Source organism: Miniopterus natalensis, chromosome 1 (genome assembly GCF_054644295.1).
Source record: "Miniopterus natalensis isolate mMinNat1 chromosome 1, mMinNat1.hap1, whole genome shotgun sequence".
Taxonomy (NCBI): Eukaryota; Metazoa; Chordata; class Mammalia; order Chiroptera; family Miniopteridae; genus Miniopterus; species Miniopterus natalensis.
Window position 1 is genome coordinate 16,160,719 of NC_142081.1, and position 24,184 is coordinate 16,184,902.

General features: G+C 37.3%; 1 protein-coding gene across 5 annotated transcripts in view; it reads left to right on the forward strand.

Moving 5' to 3' along the window:
* The window catches only part of CEP128 (centrosomal protein 128), a 291,713-nt gene that overhangs the window by 103,786 nt on the left and 163,743 nt on the right, over positions 1–24,184 (forward strand). For all 5 annotated transcript variants that reach the window (XM_016220106.2, XM_016220114.2, XM_087818763.1 and 2 more), the window contains 3 exons: positions 5,634–5,798; positions 19,629–19,805; positions 23,423–23,482. In XM_016220106.2, the coding sequence (XP_016075592.2) occupies positions 5,634–5,798; positions 19,629–19,805; positions 23,423–23,482 (402 nt within the window). The remainder of the gene's footprint in view (positions 1–5,633; positions 5,799–19,628; positions 19,806–23,422; positions 23,483–24,184) is intronic.

The following is a 24,184-nucleotide window of genomic DNA, read 5'->3' on the forward strand; positions in this document are numbered from 1 at the left end:
AAAGACTTATCAAGGCCATAGAAGCTATAACCACAGCCCTTATTAGTTTGGTAACTAAAGTGGATCAGCTTATGGGCTGTGTAAACCCAATGCTTTTGAGATTTACCCTTTCTTTTCCAAATCCAAGTTGCCTGGGTAAATGCATAGTTGAGATCTTGCATTTGGGGAAATGTTTCCAAGTCTAATGGTATTAGCATTATCACCATGCAGGGGAATAGTTTCATAACATGATTGTCAGGAGTATGATAAATCTACCCCTTCTCTCTGCTTCATTTTCCCCCTCCATGGTGCTTACCATCATACAGACTCCATATTATTTATTTTTTAATCAATCTTTATTAGAATGAGCCCTCCATGAGGACTGGGATTCAAGTCTGTTTAGTTTACAGCTATATCCCAAGTACCTAGAAGAGTTCCTGGAACATTGTTAATATCTTGAATAAGTGAATAAATGGATAAACCTTCAAAAAGTTAATTATAATTTTTTTCCAAATTCCTTGAAATGCAACAACCATAAAAATGCTTATGATGAAAGATGAAATGATACTGACACAGTTACTTGTGGAACGCTTTCTGTTATTTTGTGAATTCTTCCCCAGTCCTATATAGCCTACTGGCAGTAGTGGACTTGGGGCCGTGCACTGGGGTGGGCAGAGTGGAATGGAGTCTGGGAGAACAGGTAAGAGGCCTTTACTATATTTCATTGAGCCAAAAATACCATTAGTTGTAAGATGCTACTAAAAAAATATATACTGCCTCTGAAAACATGACATGCTATTAACTGTAAGACAACATCCCAAGTCAGAAGTGGTAAAATGTTAAAAAGTATGTTAGTGTTGGTTAAATATGGCATAATAGTCCTTCAGAGTAGATGAGGACATGACCGAAAGTAGAATCCGATATGAAGAAGAGCTGACCCTAAAGAAACACAGGATGGATTCTATGTTGGTTGATTGGCTGTGACAATCGTAGTAGTAGAAGACAATTTTTAGCTCTTAGTTTGTCACAGTCGTTACTGTAAGAACTTTACATGTGTTAATCATTTAATGCTAACATTATCCCTGCAGCTTACATGATATTATTTTATCTCTGTTGAGTAAATTGAGACATGAGTAAGTAACTTGCCTAAGGTCTTACAGCTGGAAAGTACTTGAGTCTGGATCTGAACCCAGGTAGTCAAGTGCCTTTTTCTTAACTACACTGCTGTACTGGAAAAAGTTTATTAAAGGATGACTAGGTATAGGCTTGGATAACAAGGCTGTTTGTCATGATAGATAATATGGACATAACAGCAGATTTGGAGAGAAATGCCAAATCCAGTTGTTTGGTATGTTGAGTTAGGATGAAGGAAACTTAAGCCTAACCATAAAAGTCCAGGTAGAACAGTTTAGTGCATAATGGGTCAGATGTTGAGGAGGAAGTTGAAATTCAAGTTAAATATTTGCAGCCAGTAACCCACTGGTGGCCGTTGAAATCACGGGACTTGAATAAGGTCAAGCAGGGAGAAAGAGGAGGGTGCAGACCCTGGGCATCAGGTTTAAGGGAAGCAGTGAGGAAGAGGCTTGGCAGATAAAAGTGCAGGGCCGTGTGAGGCAGGAAGAGAACCGGAAGAGAATGGTGTCTTGGAAACCAGGCGGGACATTTTAAGAAGGGTGTAGTCAAGAGTGTCAAGTGTGGCAGACAGGCTGAAAGAAGAACTGAAAGACTGCTCATTCTGTTTGTCAGGGGTTGGCAGAGGAGGTCCGTGAAGATACAAGAGGAGGTTGGATCAGAAACAGAGTAGATACATTCAACAGGAGGCAGGGTATATGTTCCTATGAAGGTTTTGAAAGAAACCAGTAAGCCTGAGGAAGCCAAGAGAGAGCCTGGGGTTATTGATGTGAATCTTGACCAGTTGCTTTCCTCCCCTGAAGCAGAGCAGAGCAGCAGGGCAGTGAGTAATTTGTGAGTGGTGAAGACCTAAACTGCTGTGAAGGCTGGGAGAAGCTGCCTGAGGCCAGCAGGGAGAGTTTAATGTGCCCATGTGGCTAACATTGAAGAAGTATGGTGGGCAAAGCAATGAGAGTGGCAGGTTAAGAATCTACCACCATCCCTTGCTTAACCTGGTCAGGAATTCTTATGTTAGAGTTTAGATTTTCAGAGCTCATTGCCAAGGTGTGATAATGCAATTAATTGGTTGCTGTTGTGGAATGTCAGTGAAGGTGGTTGGAATACAACATGTCAGATAACTTTGATGTTAGTTTGTTGGATAGATATTTGGGTATTTATGATGCTATTGTGAAGGCATTAATCACATGCCAAAAAGGATGACTGGTCAGTCAGCTGTTAAGAGCAAGAAAAGGAGAGTTGATGAGAAATAGTGTGAATCTCAAGGAAGGCGGGGTTTTTGCTTGAGGACAAGTATGTAGTGATTTGGTAGGTTATGGCTTGAGAAATGGTTCTTTCCAGGATTGTCCTTTCCCCCAATGCTGCGTCAAGGGATTCCTCAAGGGCCAATTAATTTTCTTTCACTGAAGTTGGGATGAATCTCCCGATCCTCTGTGTTTCCATAGCTCTTTGTTGGTCCTTTTAGAATAGCAAGCATATTTAGGCTGCCTCATATTATGGTTTGCTGTGTGTTCATAAGTCTCCAGAGGGGCAGGCAGTGTGTCTTAGCCATTTTTGTGTCTCCTTACAGTGTCTAACAATGTTTGAGACATACTGAAGATATTCAGTTGATGTTGGGTCGAATATTTAAAAAGCTGGAAGTCAGAAGATTAGTTCCTGAATTGCTCTGTGGTCTTTCTGGCTTGCATTTCTCCCTGTAATGTGGGAAAATTGATTTCCTCATCTTTCCTTTAGGAAGTACTCTGTGTTCATGTAGTGAGACGACAATAAGCTTTGGAATTAACTGTATGAAAAGAATATATAATTTAGAAGTATTCTGTAGGTCTCCTGAAACTGTTAGACATTTTTTTTTTTTTTTAATTTGGAAGACTGAGATTTAGGAGGGGTTCTGCAGCTACTCTTTAACATGGTACAAAAGGAACACAAAAGCTTAAAAGAAGAACCAGAGATTGTGAGAGCCTAGCATTTTGCTTTTAAACTGAGTAAGTTACCCGTAAGGAACAACCTTCACCTCATGCTATTTCATTAATATAATCTTACATTTTTTACTTACTTATATTAATTAAAAGGAGTTGATAACAATGGACATCACAGAATATTTAATATACTGAATTATGAACAAGAGTGCTTTGGACAGTAGCTCTATAAATGTTATGTTTCGTTATCTTTCAGCTTCACCTTAATTTATTACTTTCCTGAGTCTAATAAGTTCTGATATGTTATCCATATTTTCCCACTGCACAAATTACAGTTTTTCTCCATCTAGAACTATCCTTCTCATGCTTATTTTAAAATTAAATATACAATATTTTAATGAAATACTATAGCTGCTATTAATATTTGAAAGATATTGGGCTATCGATTCATTATGATTTCAACAAAAATAATTTTGTAGAGCTCTTTATTGGAATTAAAAGACCAAGGATTGGAAGTCTATACTTTTTTCATTTGCTGGCCATATGATCTTGGTCAAGATACTTAAACTTTTTGCACTTAATCAATAAAATGAGAACAGTAATGTCTTTATCACAGGGTTTTTGTGAATGTGACATCAGTTTACAAACCATAAAATGAAATGTAAATGTAATAATAAAACCACAACAAGAAGCTAGTTCTTAGTCAAATGTAGGCATCGGTGTGCTGGTAAATGTTTTAAGATAGGCTCTCTGATGGTGGGGAGGAACCCTGATTTGTAGCATTTTCCAAGTTCAGTGGTGTAAATACCCCTGTTGGCTGATTTCAAGTTATCACACAAGACATCACAGGAGAGGGACAGAGTTGGAAAGAGATGAGCACAGTTGGTTCTTGAGGGTCTCTATGAGCCAGCTCTAGCACACCCTGGCTTTAGGGGAACCTTCTATATGGATGCTTTAAAAAAATATTTTTTTAATATGTTTTTGATGATTTCGGAGAGAGGAATGGAGAGGAGAGGGCTGGAAACATCAGTGATGAGAGAGAGTCATTGATTGGCTGCCTCTTGCAATCCCCCTACTGGGGATTGAGCCCTCAACCTGTGCATGTGCCCTGGCCAGGAATCGAACCATTACCTCCTGGTTCATAGGTTGATGCTCAACTGCTGAGCTATGCCGGCGGGGCTATATGGACACTTTTGATAAGACATAAAGAAATGCAGAAGCATTCTACTGCAACTTAAAGTCATAATTGACCACCTTTTTCTGATGAGAGATTTTATTTTGTAAGTTTATTTTTGGGTTATGAATACACGATTCTTCATAAAAAATGAATTCCTTTGTTAATTCTAAGTGGCATCAAGTTTTAGGTGAATTTGTGGGATGATTAAAATACAGATTTTGTATAAAACTCACAAAACTTCTTTCTTTTAGGCAATTGCTTTCAGTAATTGTGTTCCTATATACCTGATTAAAACATATAATAAACTTATAAAAAGAAAAGAAACATATATTTTAGGCACTAAAACATATAAACAGATTATATGTAGTTGCTTACAGGCTATTAACTGGTAGGTGTGGCCAGTTAACTTTGCAAGTTGCGCCCAGCTGGTTTTTAAAACCTTGTGGTGTATGTACCTGTTGAAAAGCAGTGTGGCAGAGTAGTTGAAAGCATGGATATTGGAGAGAATTCTTGGGTTCAAATCCTGGCTCTGCATTTAATCACTACTGCCCATGGGCAAGATATTGGCATCTCTGTGCTTTAATATCCAAAAAGGAGGCACTGATAGTATGTCCTGGTCAGGTTGCTGTGAGGGCGAAATGAGGAAAAACTACACCAAAGGTCTTAAAGCAAGTGCATGACATACAGTGGTTACCTTGTTATTTTAAAGTCTCTAAGTTCACATCCATGGCACATGATTATTGAGTTCCATACCTGGAATATATTATTCCTAATTTTTAAAAGCTGATTCTGGTTATATTTCAATTAAAGATGAAAAACTAGGTACATTATTACAGGGTTCATAATGAAATAATCACTGGTAAATTCTTTTTCATATTCAGTTATTTGTAGTTTTTTGGCTGCTACAATTTATGATCATTTTAGCCCCACAGGAGTGGTAGCAGTAATTACATTGTACGAAAAGCGCACAGTTCTTTCACCGAAATCAGGAGGTTCAGGTTGAATACTAATGCTGTCCAGCTCCTCTTATAAGTGAGAAAACCCGTCAGTCAGTAATAGCTCACAGTACTTTCCTTTCGGGACACTTGTCTAATCACTCCTCCCCCTCCCAGTGGAGCTGGTGCCCTTTGGGCTGTCGCAGTACCCCACCTACACCTTTATTAAGCACCTCTCATTCATCGCTGTAGAAACTGATTGTGGCATCCGTCTCTTTTTCTCTGTTCTCGCCTGTCGCTATCAGCACTCAGCACAGTACCTCTCCCGTAGCAGAGCCCAGGGAGTGCTGAGCAGTAACTGGACGCATGCAAAGGGCCTTGCCCGTGTCCTGTGTGGGGACGGGCCCTGGAGACAGCCGCTGATGGGATGTGTAATCTGCTTGGTGTGCAGTTTGGCTGTGGCCAGTGGACTTTCTCTTTTCTCCTTCTCTTTCCCAGGCAGAGAGCTTAGAAGATAAGAATATGGTGAGAGCCCATCTTTGTCAGCTGGAGAAGCTGAGGTTGCAGTGTGACAGGCTCACAGAGGAATTAGCCCAGAATGAAAACGAGAACCAAAAACTGAAGCTAAAATATCAGAGTTTGAAGGACCATCTAGAAGAAAAGGTAAAAATGTGAATGAATTCTAATTTAAAAGACTTATTTGAACTTCTTCTAGAACATATTTTATGTATTGATAAATGCGCATTGCAGCCTTTCATAAGAAAGTTGTACTGGTGCCTGAAAAAAATGATAGAAGTTTATTAGAATGCTGAGATTTTTATTCTTTCAGTCAACCAGTAATCTTCTAATACATTGGATTTTGAATTTCTTCTGGATCTTAAAGCAGGAGTTTAGAGGCAAGGTAGCAGAGAAAAGAATTACAGTTTGTTGAGGACCTATTATATGTGAGGCATTTATGTCAACTGATTTTTTAAAAAATTTATCTTTATTGTTGAAAGTATTACAGATATTCCCTTATCGCCCCCCATATGTCAACTGGTTTAATATGTGTACTTAATTCTCACAACTCTTTGGCTTAGATTTTATCAATCCTCTAACCTATGAGGAAACTGAGGCTCCAAATAAAATATATAATAGCTAATTGCTCATCATATGCTATGTGTATTAGCTTTCTAGTAACTTAAAATCAAGTATCAATTAGTTTGTGATTTATGATTAAATGAGCTCAGTTGCTAAATTTAGGCCTACAATCTTGACAACCACTGCAATTTACTTAAGTCATGCTTTGTTTTGATTATGTCTCATGTTCACACATACTTAATGTATCTGTTGCCAGGGTGTAGTTGCTGTGGAGATAATGCAAAATTTTCCAACTTTTTCATAATTAAAATTTTAGCCAGAAGGTATATTAACAAGTTTTATACTTACTTTTTTTTTTTGCGTTTAAGAAATAGTGGTGAAAATTTTGATATGTTGAAAATGTAAAGTTTACCTTATTCTGCTTAAAATAAATGTTTCTTCACTGGCTCTGTTTGTTATGTTTCAGGCATATATGCATTATAACATATAAATGGAACGTTCCCCATAGAGTTCCAAGAGTTAATGATTGTATTCTGTTGCTGTGTATTGAGCATCTAGTATGTGGCAGGCATTTTGCTGAATGCTGAGGCTAGGATACAGATAAGATAAAGATGTGCGATTGAACACTTAGCGTGGGATCATTAAAAACAAAATCCCTTTCAGTTGTGAAAACTATATAGTTGAGTTCCAATGATAGGTGTGAGTGTAGAGAAAAGATGTCTCTGAAGTCTGTAATGCTGAATAATCTTAAAGATACACATACACACATAAATATATATAGTTTATATGCTTACTTACCTTTAATATTTACTTTTTGTATACATGATTGTTTTGTACTTATGATTTACTTAGCTGTTTGTGTTCACCCGTTACTTAGTATAGTTAGCTAGGCATCAAATATTGAGTCAAGCCGTTTATAGATAGGGCCTTTCTCTTTGAGAGGTAGTATAGCAATAGTGGCTATGGGCAGAATTGTGAGTGTAAATCATTTTCTAGCTGTGTGGCTGTAGGCAAGTTGCTTAAAAATTAACGTCTTACTTTTACCACCCATAAAACAGGAATAATAATATATCTATTATAGAATTAAAGGTGAAAATGTGTATGAAGTGCTTGGCAGAGTATCTGATATCTAGTAAGCTATCAACTATTAGCTGCATTATTTTGTTATTGTTTCCAAATATATGCCAATTAATGGCTCAACCAAGCGATCAGCCAATCAGTAAGTATTGATTGACTGCCTTTGGTCCCTCTAATAATGTGTTAGGTAATAATGTGTTAAGAGCCAGAGAACTGGAGTCAGAATTACTGCAGAACTATGCTTATTGGAAGGTAAGTCAGACCTTGTTGAATCACTTGAGACAGATGGTCTACAAAGGAGGTAATCATCTGAAAAGAGTTCTGTCAGCAAGTGATACTAAAGCCACATATGTTAAACCAAGCAAGTGGGCAGTTTTACATTTGCTTTTGAGGACAGGAACCAAATGTTGGTTGTTTATCTACACCTGAGACATCAGATATAGAGCCAGATACACAGTAAGTAATTTATAAGTAAATTGTGGATAAAGAGGTCTCTGTGTATATACACACATACATATAAATGTATATAAGTAGATAAGGAGATATGTCTCCATTGTATATATATCAACAGTGATACACACACACGCACACACACACACACACACACACACCCCTTGTGTGTGTGTGTGCGTGTGTGTGTGACTGAGAAATAAAAATAAGAACGCAAGATAAAAATACATTTTCAGTGAAAAAAGGCCATATGACTTGTAGCCCAAAGATTACTATTTAAGCAGTGCAATGTACTTGACAAGTGAGGCCTTATGGATTGAAGGGATTTGTAATGGGATGTCTCTGTAGTCAAAAGGGAAGCCTTTCTTGTTTACTTAACAAAGCCATAGTCTTGCAGGCCCATCCCTAACACAGGATGCTACTTATGCCACTAACACACACGTCCCGTTTTTTAATCTTGCTACTATTTTGACTCTGTACTTTGGTTTAGGTCTTTGTTTCTTGTTGTGCTTTTATTTGGTAAGCTAAGAAGTGTTAAAACTGCATCAGAATTCATATGCAGCATTAGTACCAGCAACCTTAATCAGTAGTAGAAGATGCTGTTCAAATATATGCACAGAATAACTAACTTTAGCATATTTTCCTCATGTATTCAGTGGTGATATGTGGTAATAAAATACATTTTTTCCAACATCTGATTTCACTTTAGCATCAAATGTTTTATTTTTCAATTTTACATGACAAAGGGAACAAGTATTATGCAACCCACAGACTTTTTACATATGCAGTTAAGACTTTATTATGAGCTTCTTAGCAGGGAAAAGCTCTTGTGAAACGATACAGATAGAATTTTATCCCATTTATAGTATCATTAAAATTTATTATACCTTTTGCTTAAAATTTTAAAGGAAAATAGTTGGTTTCTTCTTTTGTTCTAAAAGGATCGTATTAATATTAAACTTTTTATTCTTCTGGCATTTACCTCAAAACTCATAATGCTCTTTATTATATGAGAAATATATTTTTATTGGTTTTACTGGAATCTGTGAATCATTGAAAGAGTTAGTGTATAATGAAATCATTTTTGCTCAGCAAGTCATCGAGATTTACATGGTAAAGGTTTTAAATGTCTTATCTATACAGACCCACATGTGATATAATTAAAAAACTTCATTAACACAGGTATCAGCTTATTAATGATACTAGCCATCTTTCTAGAGCTTTCCAAGTGATTTTATCATATAAGTATTGAAAGATTGATTTAATTTTGAACATGTTTACATAATATTTTAGACAAAGCTGGTGCTAAAATTAAGAAAACATTATTCAGTAAAGTATTCTGTTTATACTCTCTATATTTTCTTGGTTCTTACTTTTTATAAGTATGGATGTTTTATGAAAAATATATACAGCATTTTGGGCAGATATATTTATAATTAATGAGAAACATGGTATAAAGAAAATGATAGACATGAAATTGTTTTCCTAAGTCCAATGCAAACATAATAACACATTTATTTTCAAATATTAATGAAACAATATCATTTTATTGAATGTTCATTTGTATAAATTCTGAAATGATAGGTTTAAGAAGATTTTTGTCTTTAAAATGGAACACTTAAAAATGACAAAACAGTAGAATTTCATTGTGAAAAATGCAGGATATTTTTTAGGAAGATATAGAAACTCACATGTAACATCACCGCCTAACTTTTAAAAAATTTACACTCTGGTGAAATTCTTTTCGAGGTTCATTTCTACACACGCAGGTACACAGAGCCCACTCGGGAACATGCCCTGTGCACAGCAGTGTGCTCTGAATTTACATGTCATTGAACATTTTTCAAAATCAAGTTTATTTGCCCCCCAGTATTTTATCTGGTAAATGCTGCTGCATTTTTGTTGTTGACGACATTATTTGTGTTTTTTTCTACTTTAAAGTTATAGATCAAGTAATTTTTTTAATCCTCACCCGAAGACCTGCTTAGAGAGAGGGAGAGAGGAGAGGAGAGGAAGAGAGAGACACCCATGTGAGAGAGAAGCATCGACTGGTTGCCCCCGACGCTCCCGGTCTGGGGACTGAGCCCACAGTCCAGGTGTGCGCCCGGCTGGGCATCGAACCGGCAACCCTTTGGTGCAAGGACAGCACTCAGCCAACTGAACCACTCTGGCTGGGCTTATGTAATTTTTATTCTATATGAGTCCGTACTTTCCATATTTGGAACTCTCATTTGTATTTTTACTGTTTTAATTCTAAGCAGAATTATGAGCATAAGCTCCTTGTCACTAGAGACCCAACTCTGGAGGAAGCCAGAGGCTGGATATCTGCTCTGCTCACTTCACTTTTCTCCTTCAGTCCACCAGTAGTCACAACCATATGCATGTAGAACTTCCTCTGCTACAGGAGATGCTGTTACGTGGGCACACATACCTTGTAGTTACAGCTAGCCATGGCAATGTAGAAAGATTATTCAGTACTTTCTGTTTTTTGTCCACCCTCTCCCCAAATCTATTTGTTAGCTTTTATTTTTAACAAGCATTGTCTCAAAGTTTATGGGGTTGCACTGAACTGTTGTACAAAGGTTTTATTTCCCAAAACATTTGTCATTGGTGTACTTCTAAAGTGTAGAAGGACTTTAAACAATTCCTACTCTCAACATCTTCGTTTATAGATGAGTTAATTTTGGCCCCAAGAGTTAATTGACTTGCCCAACTTCCTCCCACTTGTCCGTTGGTAGAAATGGAAAAGGGACTCCAGTTTACCAATTTTATTTTTTTCATTGTATCAGAGTCTATTAAGAACCATTTCTGACCAGTGTATAGATGATGAAGGTTATCTGTGATGCTTAGCTATCTCATGTAATACTTCCTTTTTTTCCATAGTTATACTTAATTCTGTTTAGAGGACCTTATTTTCTGTTATCAGTGCTTTCAGGATATGACAGTAACTACCATGAAACAATTAGGAGATACCTTAACACCATAAATTGTGACATCCAAGCTATAGCAGTTCATAAGAACTTAGGTGCTGAATTCATTAGGATTCATAGAAATGTACTTTGGTTCCTTCCCATGGAATTCTTTGTTTAAAATCATTTGAGAAGTGGTACCTAGCATCATATTTTAAGGCTATGGCTATGTTGGATAAAAACACTTAGGAAATAGTTTTCTTGTACAAAATGTGGATCTTTGAAAAGTGATCATTGTAATTCTCTATTTGCAAGTGTAATTATAATTCCCATTTTTACAGAAGGTGGAGACTGAGGTTGAGAGTATATTGTAACTTGCAGGACATTGCATAGCTTGTGGTGGAAACAGGATGTGAACACAAATTCTTTTTATTTTTGCCCTTTATTTGCTGCCAGTAAAATGACTCACATTTGTGTCTTTTCATTGCCCTCTTAATGTTGAATTTAAATTTAGGGTTATTATATTCAACAGATTACCGTATACTCTTTGATTTTTTTTTAGCTTGACACAAATTATGGAAAAGGAGTCATCAATGATTTTGTTAGAAAATTCTAATTAAAACCTGATATTGCCACATAAAAGATATCTGTGACAGGAAAAAATGAATCAGTGTTGCTTAATTCTGTGTTTCAGTTCTAATTTGACCCTCTGTTTAGAACTCCCATTTTTCATGATGTGGAAAACTATATATGATTGTCATATGTCTATTCTGTAATATGTTTACTACTTTGCAAAATCACAGTTCCACACTTTTTCTAAAAACTCTTTGATAGTAGAAGGCAGAATTCTGATTTCAAATTCATTTCGTAAGAAAAAGAAAGAAGAAAGCAAATGAGCTGCTGATTTCTAACATTTACTTTTATATTTACACTTTAGGCCATTTTTTAGACAGACTGTACTGTTTCTTTGGTGCTTTGAATATTTTAAATTGTGTGAGTAGAATAAAGTTATAGCTATCACAGATTAATTAGGAGGGAAATTTAAGTTGAATACTCTAAATAAACACTAATTAGGATGTTATAAGTAATTTCCTGTCAGATTTCTGTCATCTTAAAAAACAATAGTGAAAATAGTAAAATGTTCCAATTAAAGGTAAACTTATAAATTTTGTGTTTGTCATTTACAAAGCATTTTTAATTGAACCACTTGTAGTCATTAAGTCCAGAGTAGTCCTTGACTTTTACAGAGAATTGACTGAACCGTCGGAGTGCTTACCGTGTATGCAACGCTGTGGCAGACAGTGAGAAACACGTTTAGAATGCGAAGGTCAAGGGGCTGCAGGGTGGGGGGAGCGGGGGCCTGGGCGGTTACACACGCAGCTGCGGCCGCGGGCGGGGCAAGAAGTAAAGGTGTACAGAAGGACATTTGGTCTCTGTTTTCTAAAATGAAACAGTTGTGAAAAAGCCATTTTCAGACTCTGTTCCTTTGGCAATGACTTCTCTACCAACCACTGACAACCAAAGAGGTTGATTTTATGTGAATTTAAGGAGTGAACTTCAAGTTGGGTCTTTATGTCTCCAGCTTGAACTTGATTGAGAGGCCTGCCATTGATTGAGAGCCCTTACCTCACCAAGTGCCTGGTTGATAGCTGCATGAGTTGCATTATTTGGAGCTTTGTTTTTAAACGTTTCCATCATGTTTCATAAGAGTAAATGCACGCTTAAGGTAAAAGAGGGGTGGAGAAATGCTGAAGGTTTTTAAAGATGCATCTGCTTATCAACCTTTCTCTGAAGATGAATGATACAGTCCTTTTTCTTTTGAAAATTAAACAATGTTCGTTCCAAATGCATAATTTGAAACTCTCATTGTTTGTTTCCTTGTCCATATTTTGTTTCAGAAATAGAAATGCATCAAATGTGGCTGATTTGAAATAATGTTATTTCTGTTTCCAGGCATTTGACTTGATAGAAATATGTAATAATTATAAAACGGTCCTAAAACTTAATAAATGCATAAAGTAACCTTTAGAGATATTTTTGTTTCCAACTTTAAATATTAATTTTTAGGAATGTATCCAATACCTATCCTAACACCTTTTTGATTGTGCTGCCAATGATCTCTGTATTGCTCAATATTCTCTTAGAAAATGATACTAAAAAGCCTGATGCAAAAATAACTTATTTAAATGGGGTTAGAAGTTTAAATTTGAATTTCCACTTTTTGTTTCTGTCTAATGGATAACTTTTCTACGCCTGCCTAATACCAGGTAGGTTATAGATTGGAAAGCCTTTCACATCAAAGCTTTAACATGCGTCACAGTCATACGCGGTGTTCTCACTCTGTCTTTACGGTCTGTTAGCTCTGCGATTTTACTCGTGCTCTCAGCCCTACTCTTCACATTCTATTGATGGTAACATTGTTCTCTTCTGCAAAGGAAACAGTGCAAAGCATCTGCTTTCAGAAGACGAAGAGTGTATCTAACCCACAAAGCAGTAGCAGTTTTATTTTAGGAAACCAACCTTCTCTTAGTACTTACAATGTCCTTCGCTCACTAAATACCTGTAAAGAACAACCTCATTCTCTCCCACCCGGACCAGTACTCAGTTCATCAGCAGGTCTGCTTGGTTTTAGCCTCAGCATCTCTCCTGCACCTGATTACCCCTCACCCCTGGCAACACTCTCACTTTTGTGACATCCGCCTGCCTTGACAGTCACAGCAATCTGCTTCTGAAAGGATGATTGCCCTCAATGAGTTTGCTAATTGATTTATTGCAACAACCAACTTATTGAAATGCAGAAAGATATTTGAGTTCAGAGATTCTGTTTTTTTTGTGTATGTGTGTGTGTTTTTAAATTTTTTTATAGTTGAGATCTATTATGCTTGGCACATAGAGAATCCACTCAAAAAATATTTGTGGAATGAAAGGAACATAAAAGAATATCTATTTTCCAGAAAATGTATTGACTGCCTGCTATGTGTAAGACACTCTACTAGGTGCTGAGATGTTTAAATGAAGGATAAGATTTTTAACCTAGAGGAACTCAGTCTGGTTAGGGGGCCTATATGAAAGGCACACATAGTAAGTAGTAAATGGTGTAGCAGAAGCTCATATAGAGCGCCAGCCGGGCACAGAGGGGCGCCCAGCCCCCCTAAGAGCCCAGGTATTCATCTTGTTACAGCGTCCATGTGGGTGAGAAAGGAGGTGTGTATTATTGGGCTTTTGTAACAAATTCAGTCTCATGACTTTCCTGGTCCTCTTGATTCCTGAGTAGTGTTGGGTTCACGGAGGGTAAGGGATGTGCATCGGTCAAATCCACGGAGACTTTTTCAGATTGGTCAGAACTGTAGATTTTAGATTGTTGTTACTTTTGTTTTTTTGTTTATTTTTGATACCAATGTAAGTGTTTAGTAGGTAGCGGTACTTTCAATTTCAGAAATGTATCATCATATAAAATCATCTAATTTTAAGAAATAAGTTTGAAAAAAGTAGTTATAATGTGACCAGCACTTAAGGTGTTATTTATTTATTTTGGCTGTTTTGCAAGACAGTTTGAACTGCAGTGTGGTAATTTTCCAGATTAAACTCTTTTTAAATCTCCTATAACACTCATAGCAGATCCTTCTCGTTGAGTAGTGCTGCTGTTTCTGCTTTTGTTGGTGTTTCATATTGTATCTTTACTTCCTTACAGCCGCGTCAACTCTGTTGGCATAAGTAATGTGACCCTTCTTTAGAGAGCCAGATAAATGGCTTCCAGACAGATTCAATTTTTGTTCGGGATAGTTTCATTATTTGCCTTGTAATGCTAGTGTCCTGGATTTAAGGCTTAGGCACACAGTTATATTCTGTTACAGAGATACTCTTTCTCAGAACTTTTTAGGTGGTGTGTGTAGGCCTGGAGTTTCAGCAAGCCATGCTTCCAATAACTGGATTACGCTGTGCTGGTTTTTATTTCAGCCCCTAATACAGGGTGGGGTAAAAGTCGGCTTACAGTTGTGAGTACTTGAAGCACAGCGTCTATTGTTATGTTATTTATTAATTATTGCATTTTTTCCATAAGAACAACTGCAGACCTCCTTTTGCCCCGCCCCGTATTATTTGATCTCTCTCTACCTCTTATTAAAGATGGCCTTGGGGCTGCAGTATTGCCACACTCAGTTATTCAAGGTAGTTTTCTGTACAGGAAAAACATTAACTTTGTAAATGAATGATTTATTTAGTTGGGTGAGTGTGCTTTATGTTTCTGTTAAGGTGTGTGAAGAATTGTTTTCATTTCATGTAATAACCATAGTGGGAATAAAGCCGCTTTTCTGGAACTCTTAAGACATTGAAAGAATCTCATAAGCTTTTACGAAAGAGATAACATTGTGGACATGCTCTAGTCTTATTGAACTTACTCTGTTTCCATTAAGATCATGTCTCCTTATAATCTTCACAGCCTTTGGGAAAGTGAATGTTCTGAGTTAATGAAGAGTGAGCTGAAACACAAATATAGAATTAGGGGAGTATTTCTTATCCTTTGAGTTACAGGTTCATGATCAAGCCAGTCAGCAGTGTGTGTGTGTGTGCGTGTGTGTGTGAGATGAGATTCTGAGCAGTATAATTTTTTATTTCCTTTAGAAAAAAATGTCAATAATAAAAGCCTTTCCTGTCCCGAAATGGAGGCCCCATAAAACCTTTCCCGTCTTGACAGTGGAACTGCATGTGCTTGTATACTTAGGATACTTACATAATTAGAATACTTACTAATTAAAATTTGCCAAGAACAGGTTTTATGTGTACATAGGGTAGGTCTCCCGTGTAGACGGATAGCCCCCAAAAGTTTAGGAGACTGTGCATGCTTGGGTTTTTTCCCTCTTTTTTTTAAAAAAATATTTTTTTTAAATTGATTTTTAGAGAGAGGAATGGAGAGGGACAGAGAGAGAAACACTGATCAGCTGCCTCCTGCACGCCCCCTGCTGGGCACTGAGCCTGCAACCCAGGCCTGTGCCCTGACTGGTATCAAAACAGCGCCCTCTTGGTGCCTGGGACGATGGTGAATCCACTAGCCACAGGGGCCAGGCGGGGTTTTTCCTCCTCTTGTGGCTTATTTTGAGTTCGCTGACATGCCATATTTTCCCTAATGCTGAGGCTCATTCAGAAATATTTCTGCGCTATTCCTCCTGCCTTAGCCCTGCGCTGGTTCCCGCTGCACCTGCTGATAGCTTTTCTGAGTTTTTCACACTGGCTTTCTAAACCCCAGTTTTAAAATACCTTTCTAGCATTTTACTAGCCAGGGAGTCAGAGGACTCAGGTTATAGGTTGTGGGCTCTTTGAATTTAGTCAAGTTACTTAGTCTGACTGAACTTTGGTTTTCTCATTTGTAAGATTAAGTGTTCGGTTTATTCTCTAATTCAATTTCGGCCTCGGTCTAGGATCTCTCTCTTCTTGGATTGTACAAACCGGTTTGGTCAGCTTCTGTGTCTATCCCCACAAAGAAGGTCCTTATATCCCCAAGACCCAGGTATCTGTGTCCATTCACCCTGAAACATTGAAGTCAGACTATCTGTATCTTCCACATTTCTAAGCAGTCTCCAGAATACCTTGTCTTACCTCTGGTTCTCTAGAAATGTGGTAGATTTTGTTGCAGAATTATTGCTCCCTTCGAATTCACTGGAAGCCCAGGGAGTAGCCAGGATAGTACCTAAAAATTCTCATCTGCCCTTGTTAATCTATATGCCTCCAGTCAGCCAGGATGGTTGGGTTAATATCAGCCAGTTTCATGGCTAGAGCTGTTTCTGAAACATGAAGCTGGGAGAGAAAGAGCTAATTTATTGGGTGTCACAATTAGTATACCAATGAATATTCTCAAGCCACAAATAAAACAAATCCAATTTAATGGAGATATCTTTTGGCTCTGTGAGGGCAGGGGCTTCATCTGTCTCATTCATTCTGTCCCTTTGCCCAGAAGAATGTCTTACCATGGTAGTCTGCCATAGAAATTTGTTGAGTGAGTGAATAAATGAAATTGCAATTCTGTAAGTCCAGAATGGAAAAGCTTACTTAACTCTTAGGGTTTAGGGTCTTGCATCACATGCAGAGGATGGTTCCGTATCTGAAACCTAGTTAAATAAAAGAACAGGGACCTTTACCTGGAGTGTTAGAAAATTTAGCAGGGGTGGAGGATTCAATTAATTACTTTAACTCTTGACTATAGCACTTAGACTAATGAGATTTTACAGTTTTGTCAAGTGTTCTGTTCCTTGAAACTTGAGCTGGTCATGTAGGGGTTGGATCGCCTTCTATCAGAAATGTAAAAGAAGAAGTTTCTGAAACAGCAGGTGGTTGAACTGGCTGATCTCTAAGGTCCAGGTGAGTTCATCATTCTGAGTTTCACTTCAAAGGGAGATTAGACATGGCATGCTAACTGTCTCACATGGGACAGCGAGTTGGATAATGAAATTTTCAGTCTTTGCTAAAGAGATTGAATTTATCGAGCTTTTTCTGACATTATCAACATTTTAAGAATATAAAAATATAGAAGTAGTTTTGTCTTCTTATTAACAAGAGTCAAATAACAGAAAAGTGATAGTTGGTAAAAGAAAGATGGCTGTGAGGGAAATGAGAACAGAAAGATCCATTAGAACACTACTGTGAATTGCCTGGATTTAGATTATGAGCAGTTGTCCTCGAACTACATCAGTAACCCGTGATAGAGTATTTTCTTTACTGACATCACCCCAGCGCGAGAGCAGCAGTCTGGGGGGAGCCTGTGTACGTGTAGAGAAAACCTCCTCACACACCTGTGTAACCTCGGAGTATATAGATCTGCATGGTAATTGATGAAATGATCTTAACAGTGTTGAATTTGAGTCTTCAAAAAAAAGTTTAAATAACTTACGTAGCAAAGTTAAAGATAATTCTAAATATATTTTGTGGGTTTCTGAAATAAGCAGTTTATTGAAGGAGATGGGTGCAAAAACAATTACATTACAGCTTGATACATTTTTTTAAAACTATAATATAAATAATGAGCTGTGGAAATATTCTATCTTGGGCGATTAAGAAAGAAAGGAGTCTTGAGGATGAACTTTGAAGGCTAAAAAGTATAGATGGCAGGTATGTCTGCATGTGGCTCCTCCCATACAACTCTTTCAAAGGAGCTGGTAGCCATGAGACTGGACAGTAAGGTTGCTTTCCACTAAGTAAACTATAAAAATCATCAAATATTGTTAAGAGCCAGGATGTTAATTTTTCATAAAGGTTCCTAGATGAGGTTATGACTCAGCGAAGATATCTGTACAGCTAAAGAAATGCTATATTAATCAGGAGGGAGAATGTGTCAGAACCCGAATGTGGACAAAGCAGAAAATTAGGGAGATGTACTTGGGCAGTCTCCATCCAAACACTGCCCGGGAGAATGGAGCACTCTTGTTATCATGGTTTGCTTGTCCTGATGTGCAGGTGGACACGGCAGGCTGCCACCCCCTGCTCTGATTTCTCATTCATTAAGCAACATTCTGATTATAATTTGCCTTCTCATCTAGATTGGTCTACAGGGAGAAAATGTACTAGTTATGCTGATAGGAGCATTCTGATCCATATGGCAGTTATGGTTCTCATCGTAAACTAATGTCGTTAATTGAGTGGCATTCTAGTTTGTACATTAGTCTCTCGTGATCTTAATGTTACTCTACTGCTAAAAGATGATTCCACTTATAGTACAAAAAAGAAAAAGAAAAGAAAAAAGAAAAGAAAACCCAGTGCCTAAGTTACAAAGCTGAGGTCCAGACCAGGTTGATATACTCATGAAGATATATGCTGTCTCTTGGCTACCAGCTCCATGTGAAACAGTGCAACTTGAAGTTGAGTTAAACACGTCAGATTGGTCAGAAGAGACCAATATGCATGTAGGCATATTTGAGAAGCTGCAAGAGGTTCAAGTATGAGAGAGTGGAAAGGAGGGTGGAGGGAGGGCAGTAGACAGGTGTGAAAGGACTTCTTTTGCGCAGAGGGTGTTTCATTGGTTTTTAAGAGTAAGTTGTATTTAAAGGAAATATGTGTGATTATTTTGCTAAAATACTGTTCTACCTTTTCTGATTATTTTTCATTGAGCAGATCTCTTTGTTATTTTAAATTCAAGCTGGGTTTGTTGACTACATAATCTTCCTGCTTGTGTTGCATTTACTAGGGTAGGTAAAGATGATTAGGCAACTCTGGAAAGCCTAGGGGCGAAACTAGCCAGCCATCATGACTTTTGGTCCACTGTTTGCGCTTATAATTTTAGTGATTCTGTTTTTTTCCTCCAAGCCTTATGCAGTACGACTTGAATTTCTCTAGGAATGAAATTGTGTAGTCATGATTGAAGATTGTTTTGCCTACAGGGGGCCCCCAAGTCCTTGTAATCTCTTAGAGGGTTCCTTAGAATCCCCTTTTGTTAAATATACTACTTGCTTACTTGAAAAGAGCCTCCATCTTGCTTTTATCAAATTTTTGTGGCTGGAAGCATTTATGCAGTGTGACTGTATTTGAAAACTTAGACTTTTTAAAAACGATGTTTTGATGACATTAAAGTAGTAACACTTATTTTTTTCTGAAATGAAGCCAACACTATCTTATTTGGCAGTTTGAATTTTGTAGTGTTTTACTAATTGTTGAAAGCTCAAAGTCAGTTTGTAGTATCAGCTTTTACTCTTTGATCCATTAATGATGTTAAATGATTAAAATGGTAAAGGATATGTTTCAACTTTTTCTTTTGGTTACAGATCAACTATAATTTTATTTGTCAAGTGTCCATTCACCAATTCCCTCAGTGCCCTCCTTCTGAATTCTCTATGATTTGACCTCAGTTAGTGAGTAGGCAGAATGTTTTATTTCAGTAAAGGGACTGACAGAGTCAGATCTGTCTTTGGTACACTTCTTTGAGCTGGTTGTTCAGATATTGCAGGTGGTTCTTGCTGCCATTTAATAATTGTTTTATTTCTCATGCCTGCTGCAGGAGAAACATATAAGCAATGAAGAGGAGCACTTAAGGAGAATGGAAGAGGCCAGGCTGCAGCTCAAGGACCAACTTCTTTCTCTGGAGACCGAGCAGGAGTCCATTCTTGGTATGATAGGGAAGGAAATTGACACAGCTTGTAAGACCTTCTCCAGGGACTCGATGGAGAAATTCAAAGTAATTATGAGTTCTCATTGTACCTTTCACTTTGTTTCCTAATATATAATTATAGTAAGATTTTAATGCATGGTTACATGGTATTTCAGAAAATTTTAGGAAAGAAAATAACATCTTGCATTTTTAGAATGAGGTGCTATATCTATTGCACAGTCAGGGTGAGGGAACACGTGCTGGGATTCCACTGGATTGCCTGTGTCTCACTCTGTAAAAGAAAATGTCCTACAAGGGAGGCACCAGCTCTGGCTAAAATACATCCTTGGAGTCAAGAGACCTGGGTTTTGAACAATCATAGGCCATTTTTGTTATTGTTGGCATATTACTGGCTAACATCAATTGAGTACTAGTTATATTACAGGTACTGTGGTAAGTATGGTACATGCAGTCTCTCCCTTAACCCCTAAAACTACCCTATCCTATAGGTACTCTGATTAAATCCATCTTTGGCAAGAGAAGGCAAGGCTTGGAGGGGTTAAGTAACTTGCCCCTGACCATCTCTCTAGTTAAATGCTACAACTAGGACTTCAGGTCTTGAGAGTCTAACTCTAGAGCCTAATCAAGTAACCACTGTGATATTTGCCTTCCCTATTTAAACAAAGAATATTTAATTTAGCTTTTCTATCTTTAAAATGAGATATTGATTGCTACTCAATTTATAGTCCTAGTGAAATGGTAAATAAAAACAGAAGTAATCATGGGTGTTGTTACTTTCTTGAAGGTAATCGCCTCTATTAACTCTAGGTTCTAGTACCGCTGTGTCACAGAGAGAGAGCATTGGATTGCTTTGATATGGTATAACCTGACACAGCTCTCATTTGCCCCTGTGTTTGTTTCCCTTGATGATGCGACAGTGCTTAAATTATAGTATCATGCATAAGGCTTTTAAAATGCGCTTCAGGTATTTCTTTTCATTCTGCCATTCATCCTGTTCCTCAGAAAGTAACCACTGCGTTTCACACTCCTTTCCAGTTTTCCTGCTCTTCCTTACCATTGTTTTCTTCTCTCTTTTTAAAAAACATGTCTTTATTGATTTCAGAGAGGAAGGGAGAGGGAGAGAGAGAAACATCAGTGATGAGACAGTCATAGATTGGCTGCCTCCTGCACACTCCCCTGCTGGGGATGGAGCCCGCAACTCAGGCATGTGCCCTGACCGGGAATTGAACCGCGATCTCCTGGATCCTAGGTTGATGCTCAACCGCTGGGCCACGCCCCCCTGGGCTTTTCTCTTTCTTAAGTGGTGTTTTAAAGAAAATAAAACTATAGTTCTACTCATGAAGTGGAAGGTATCTTAGGATTTTGACCTTAATGAAAATATTTCAACTGATAGAATTTGGTGGAGTTCATGGAATTTCTAAAATATGTATTTCTCTGTACAATTTTAAAACCAATCAGGTGTCAGTTTAAGAGGACAAATATAAGAAGTAACTGGCCACAGGGAAAAACTGACCCTTTTAGTCCTGTTATAGGGTCTGTTATAATGCTGGTTTATTTATTTTTTCTGTCTAATGCTGCTGTATTTATTTACGATTCATGTTTACGTATATTTAAAGGATGTGTGGCCTTGAAATCCTAATTTCATCGAAAAGAATCACATATTAATGCAATATTTATTCTATACGTAAGTATGTATGTCAGGACAATTTGTTTTCGATCAAGTAGAGATGTAAAAATGGAAACATTTGGATTATCCTATAAGGTATATATACCTCATTATGGGTAATTATAGGCTAAAACATAGTGTGCACATAGCAGATTGCTTAAATTATTCTTCCATCAAATCTATTCTGAAAAGCACCTTATTTTTTTAATAGGCTTCTAGGAATGGGGTGATCATAGTAATGGGTCTTTACACTTTTTCCCCTAGAGAGAAACTAATTCAGTCCAAGTGATGGGTAGAAATACATTTAGAAGAATGGAAATTTTATTCAGTTTTTTTTAGGAGTACATATTTTTTCATTGTGGGTGTCTTTCTGTGCATAACTTCTATTGTTTTATTTCTATAAACTTAAAAAAACACACCCAAGAATAAAACATTTGTTCCCACCTCAAAGAAACCACCCTTGGGCGTTTCTTAAAATCAATTCTTTGCTTTAGAGTTCAGAGAGCTGTGGGAGAGTGGTGGTCCTTGTCAAGTGTTTTTTAAAATGGATGAATTCCCATTATTCCCTGTCATTTGTTGACTTTTTAAAATATTCCTGCTGAAATTTTCAGCCATTTTATATAGAGAGTGACTGTGCTGTGGGACGAACTGAGTAACAGATACGTAACAAACAAGTCTGGGAAAAGTCCTTGGAGATATTGGTATTATTTCTACTTACTATTATCTTTTTCCAGCCACCATATTTATTGTTGTACTTAGTAAATGTTTGTAGTGTTTGAAAACTTAAGGATAGACACTTAATGAATCACCACCACCATTATAAAACAATTAGGGAAATGTCTGAATTAAAGATACATCATTTTCCCAGACCAGTCTTTGATAATTCAAGAGCTTTTCCCGTAACACTTGGTCTGAGCATTCGTTTATTTGTAGAGCATAAAGAGGACAGGCATTGGATCAAGACACATTTTGTTTGCTATGAACTAGAGCGATTCGGGAAAATTTCTTTGAAAAGGTAGGGAGAGAGGGCATGAGAGTTGGATGAGATTCAGGTAGTGAAAAAGTGGATGAGAGAAAGGTTGGGTATGAGAATACAACATTCCTGTATGTGGATGTGGCCGCACTCATTCCGCATTTTTCACGTCTCAGTGAATTTCCTAATGACATTCCCTAAGGGAGAGATGGGCACGCACATCAGGAAGTGTGTAAGAATTGAATAGGAATAGATGTCTTTTGCAGAAGGACAGGAGAGTTTTAAGAGAACATTTCTAGAAGTCCTGCAAAAATATCAGGTTCAACAAGAGTAGGAATTGAGAAAAAAGTTTCTATTTACAATTGTAAAATCACTGACAACCTTTAGTACAGTTTATCAGTAATAGTGCAGAACCAGATGACGGTGGTTTTATGAATGGGTGTGAAGGAAATCAGGGCAGCTGGCATAGACAGCCTTTTATTGTGGGATTTGGTTACCATCATGCGATATAAAGGAACGACTGTATGATCGTTTCTGTCATTTTTACACAACCATTAATGAGACAAAATGGCCCTCAGAGTATAAAATTAAAGAAGGATGAATGAGACAAAGAATTAAGTTTCCGTGTAATTACACCTAGCCCACTGTGCAGTGCATTACGTGGAGCAGGACTGAGGAAAAGAAAGAAGCCCCAAAATGAAGTAAACTGGTTTAATCAAGGCCGCTTGGGATCAGCCCCCAGAGATTCTAACAGCGATGGTACTTGAGCGTTGATACACGTCTCTGTATTTGAGCTAAACATTTACTGTCAAGACATACATTACATATACATGTGTAAGCTTACATAAGTAGACATGCTAAATAAATGGTGCTTTGGAATTGGTTGAGTACTTGGTAGGAACTGTCTTCTTTCTAAATCCCTTAGCTTAGGCACTAAACTTTTGTATGTTCTGGTGAAAATGTTCATTTAGGTAAATTCATTTCAGAGAAAAATCTACTTCTAATTGACTATTTTCTGTCTCTCTCTCTCTTTTCATTTTTTAGTTTTTTTCATCTGGCCCTGACATTAATTATGACCCACATCGCTGGCTAGCAGAAAGCAAGGTAAATAATCTTTGAATCCTAAAGTTATCATAGTATTTATGGGCTTCAAGGTGTTCTATTTGAGCCAGCCACATATTTTTGTCACATAACTGAGCATGAGAAGCTATAGTACTTTGCTGCTGGGAAAGATATTGTTGTAACGCATTTAGGAATCCTCCATGTTCCTTTAGCTTAACGTTAAAAAGTTAGCTTAAATGTATAGGGATAGGATGAGAAAAAAAGGAAGGTAAACTGTTGAAATACTAAAAACAGACTGTCAGAGAGACAGATTCTTGTGCCTTTTCCTTGGGGTAGGCGATGTCCCTGAGGGGTACAAAAGTCAAGGCAGCTGTTACCGCCTTTCATTACACATATATACTTATTATATGTTGGTTTCTGAGGGTAAGCTCCAAGGCTGCCAAGTCTCTGTGTGGCCTCAGCAAATCCCTTCACCTCTCTGGGTGTCTTGTTTCCTCATTTACAAAATTGGAGGGATTGACTTTAAGTTCTGAAGATAAACTTTCATGCTTCCTGGTTTTTTAGCATTATGATTCAAATTTAATGGAAGGTAAGCAAATGTAAGTAAAATTGAGCAATTTGCTAATATTCTACACTTTGTATAATTATCAGCTATCTTCATAGATCAACTTGGAAATTCAGATATATAGAAATTTAGGTATATAGAAATTAAAATATATAGAAAATTATGACCACGTAAGATGT